Genomic DNA, 3694 nt, shown 5'->3' on the forward strand with positions numbered 1-3694 from the left:
TAGAACTCTTAGGAATGCAATATTTACAAGCGTATATGGGCTGACTGATATTAAAAAGACTTTCTTTCTGAACTCATGTAATAGAAAAATATATAGATGACCATCCAGCGGTTTCTTCTTTGTTTTTAAAGTTCTGTTTTATCCGTATATGTAGCGATTATTCTTTTATACAAACAAATTTTAAGTAGGTAATGCCCTAGTACCAGTCGTTACAACAAGAAAAAGAAAACTTTCGTAGAAATCAGTGTTTATAGTGCTGTAAATGGACAATTTATAAACATGTCAGTAATTTGTTTATCATTCAAAGTTATACCTCTTTGTGTTTCCATTGTTAATGGCCTGATCTTAGATTCCTCACAATTCGCAGGTGGTTCACTGTTGTAAACTGTCCTCTGACGTGGCTACGATAGGTGGGTTGAACACCGGGTCGGCATTTCAGTCACACTGCTCGGGGATAATGAGTAGGAATTGGTGCGAAGGGACATCATCGTCCAAGACTTCGCTGAAGAGAAGTGGCGCTTTGCCGCTGTCGAGTTGCACCTGAAGATGTCACGAAGGTGGCGCCGATAGTTGGAGCTCATGACAAAGAGGATGATGGGGTTGAGGCATGATCCCAGTATAGGTAGCAGATAGTGCATATCAAATAGACAAAACATGGCGGGTTTGATGAAGAGACTAGGGTCGAAACCGAACTCGAACCAGAGAGTGAACAAGTAGAAAGGAAACCAACAGATGGCAAAGCAGACGGCTGCGATGAGGATGATGATGGCCAGACGAGTCCGTGATCGAATACGCTTCTCGTTACCACCTTGACGAACTCGAGATTCGAGTTTGAAGGTTCCTTTCAGAAGAGCGATTGCTGTGAGTGAATAAAACACCGATATAACGACAAGTGGGATGACGTACAAGAATATAAAGAGTGAAGCGTAGTAACCCCTAGTTCCTGGGGTTTGGTAGGCTAACGAACAACCTCCTGTTTCTGTGGTAGCCAGTGCCATGGATGGTACGGCGAAGATGGTGGATAGCAGCCAGATCCCTGCAGCTAGTCCGAGAGTTCGCCGAGTCGAGTTGCTCTGTCGTTGCTCCAGAGGTCGAGCGATTGCGTAATACCGGTCCGTGCTCAATGCAGTCAAAGTCAAGACGGACACGCCCTGTGAAATAAATTGCACAGCATTTACAAATCGACACAGATCAAGGTTCCATTTGACAGAACCGGACAAATAAGTGGCGATGTAAAACGGCACATTGAAAGTTAGATAGAGGAAATCTCCAAGTGACAAGTTCAAAATCAGGAGGTTAGGTATGTTTCTCATGTCGCGGTTCCGCAAGAGTATGTAAATTAATCCTCCGTTTCCGAGAGTCCCCACTATGACGGTGCATATCATGAAAATCGGAGCCGCCAGGGAGAAGGGTAGGTTTCCAGCTTCAGTATAATTGCCGCTCATATCATAGGAGTAATTTGGAAATGAAGTATCTGCTCCGGCGCTCGGCTCTCCTAACTGCGCCATGGCGGGCTGTAGTATGTTGCGACACATCGCTAAGTCCGTCTTCTTAAACGACCCCGCGTAAAAAAAAGTTGAGATCGAACTCCGTCAAAGTCAGATGTGGCTCGCGCACCAAGTATACAGCACGGCCGACCAATCAAGTGCCGTCTCTGAAATGTCTAACATAAGATGCCTGTTATTGGTGACGGTAGAATGGACGTCTTCCTTCTGAAGTGCACTAATCCACCTCGAGCGAGGATGTGAAGTGGGAATAAGTATGAAGGGTGTTTGTTACCAAAGCCTTTCCTCTCTGTCTAATAATACGTCTGGCTTGCGGTCAAACATATATATGTTTAAATGGTAAATATTCATCAAAATGACTCCATGAAAAGAATAACAAATGTTCTGTCCAGCCACGCCACAAAGGGTTTCTCTAATTCAGTTGAATTAATCGAGCAAAATATGTTAGCTTTGAGTGTGGTGGATAATCATAAAATAACAATTCCTCCTGGTAGTAGGTGTCAATTTGAGAGAGAGAGAGCTAATTACTCATCCAGATAAGTTTCTCCTCTTCGAATAAAATAATAGAAAAACACAGAACGATGCAGATATACTTGTATATCCAGATGGAAGGTATTTACAATTCTCGACAACTCTTTAGAAATTATGATATGTGTTCGTTCACTGAATCATTGATCATCTTAACGTCTTTTTCTCTAAGTTAAATGCTTCTATCGAAGTATGTTGATATAATTCTCATTTCCCAAAAGAAATAAATTCTAAGAATCGTGTTCATGAGATGCCTAAGATCCGGGTTCTATATTACTGATAAATGAAGCAAAACGTTCAACAAATGGACAAGAGTCATAAAATTTGTTTTACTTTTGTTCCCTGTCGTGATTTATCAAGCCAGTTTCATAAAAAGTATGCGACAAGGGCTTTCCCGAATGGTCTTATATTTCAGCTGAAAACGTGGAAAATGAAGTCTTAATTGCGATATGCGTTCGATGAAAGTACGTGACGTGACGCATGTACGACAAGTGAAGCGTAACGTCTTTCTATCGTTGCCGTTTTAATACCTGCAGGAAGGGAGAGATAGAAAGAGGAAGAGGAATAGAAGGATGAGATAAGAATGAAAAGAATGAAAAATCGAGAAGCGAGATAGGAAGGAGGTGGGGGAGGGGAGAGAAAGAGAGAGAGAAAAAATGTTAACAAAACCTATGTACTAAATAGGTAAGCTAGTGAACACTTTTTGCGAGAGTGATCACGAATTTCCTTGCTGACCATAGTAGATTGTGAGACAAATGAATACCCTCTAGCGATTAAAACCTATGTACATCAAATTCGCAAAGATTTTTTTACATCATTTACAGGAGTAATTGTTATCAACCCTGCCTCATTTTCAGATACATGAACATTGAACTGAATTGGAGCCTTGTAATAATGATCGACTGCATGAGATATCTACGATAACATGGATAATATCTATATTCTTTATAACTGGCATCATTGATTGATTTATTTGTTTGTTTGGATGTTTGAATTTGTTTTAATTCTGCATTCCAACAAAATGCATAACAGTTGAATGTGTTTAAGGTCAATGGTAGTAGTGCCAACAATCAGTAGCTCGTTCTGATTACAACACATTTAATCTAAATTCAGTCTGGAGAATGGGTTCCTAGACATTTTTCGAAATGAAATTGTAGATAGAAATCGTGGTCATCTGATTTAATTTTTGTAAAATCGATCAAAAAATTAGCATTATAAAATCTGAACGAAGAAAAAATACGCGTTGGGTATGCATCTGATAAACAATATGCGCCTATGCAAAATATTGATTCAAACCTCAAATCACGTAAATATGAGAAAGCGGCCAAGATTTCCGGAAATATAACACAATTTTTACTCACTCAATCCTCTCCTCTTCTCTTATTTTCTCCCCAGTTCTCTATCAATTCAAAACATCCAAAGCTCTATCGCTCATCTTAATGTATTGTCATAATCTGGCGAGGGGGAGGAGGGGGGGGGGGGGCAACAATTTGTAAGCATGCGTGATATTTCGCACTGTTACTTTTCTTTCATGACACCTTTCCAAAATTAGAATTAGTATATTTTGTATATCTTTTTAAGATTATAATCAAAGAAATATTCAACTTCATGCAGATCAATGAAAAATCAATAGGTGTTCTTTCATGAATTAATTTCTGAAG

The 3694-nt window shown here is 39.7% G+C and overlaps 1 protein-coding gene across 1 annotated transcript; it reads right to left on the reverse strand.

Moving 5' to 3' along the window:
• Positions 1–202: 202 nt before the first annotated feature.
• Positions 203–1865, reverse strand: LOC121414928 (neuromedin-B receptor-like). The gene has a single exon (XM_041607975.1). The coding sequence runs from the start codon at positions 1533–1535 to the stop codon at positions 402–404; it is 1134 nt and encodes a 377-aa protein (XP_041463909.1). The 5' UTR covers positions 1536–1865; the 3' UTR covers positions 203–401.
• Between the last annotated feature and the right edge of the window lie 1829 nt (positions 1866–3694).

Source organism: Lytechinus variegatus, chromosome 5 (genome assembly GCF_018143015.1).
Source record: "Lytechinus variegatus isolate NC3 chromosome 5, Lvar_3.0, whole genome shotgun sequence".
NCBI classification, from domain to species: domain Eukaryota; kingdom Metazoa; phylum Echinodermata; class Echinoidea; order Temnopleuroida; family Toxopneustidae; genus Lytechinus; species Lytechinus variegatus.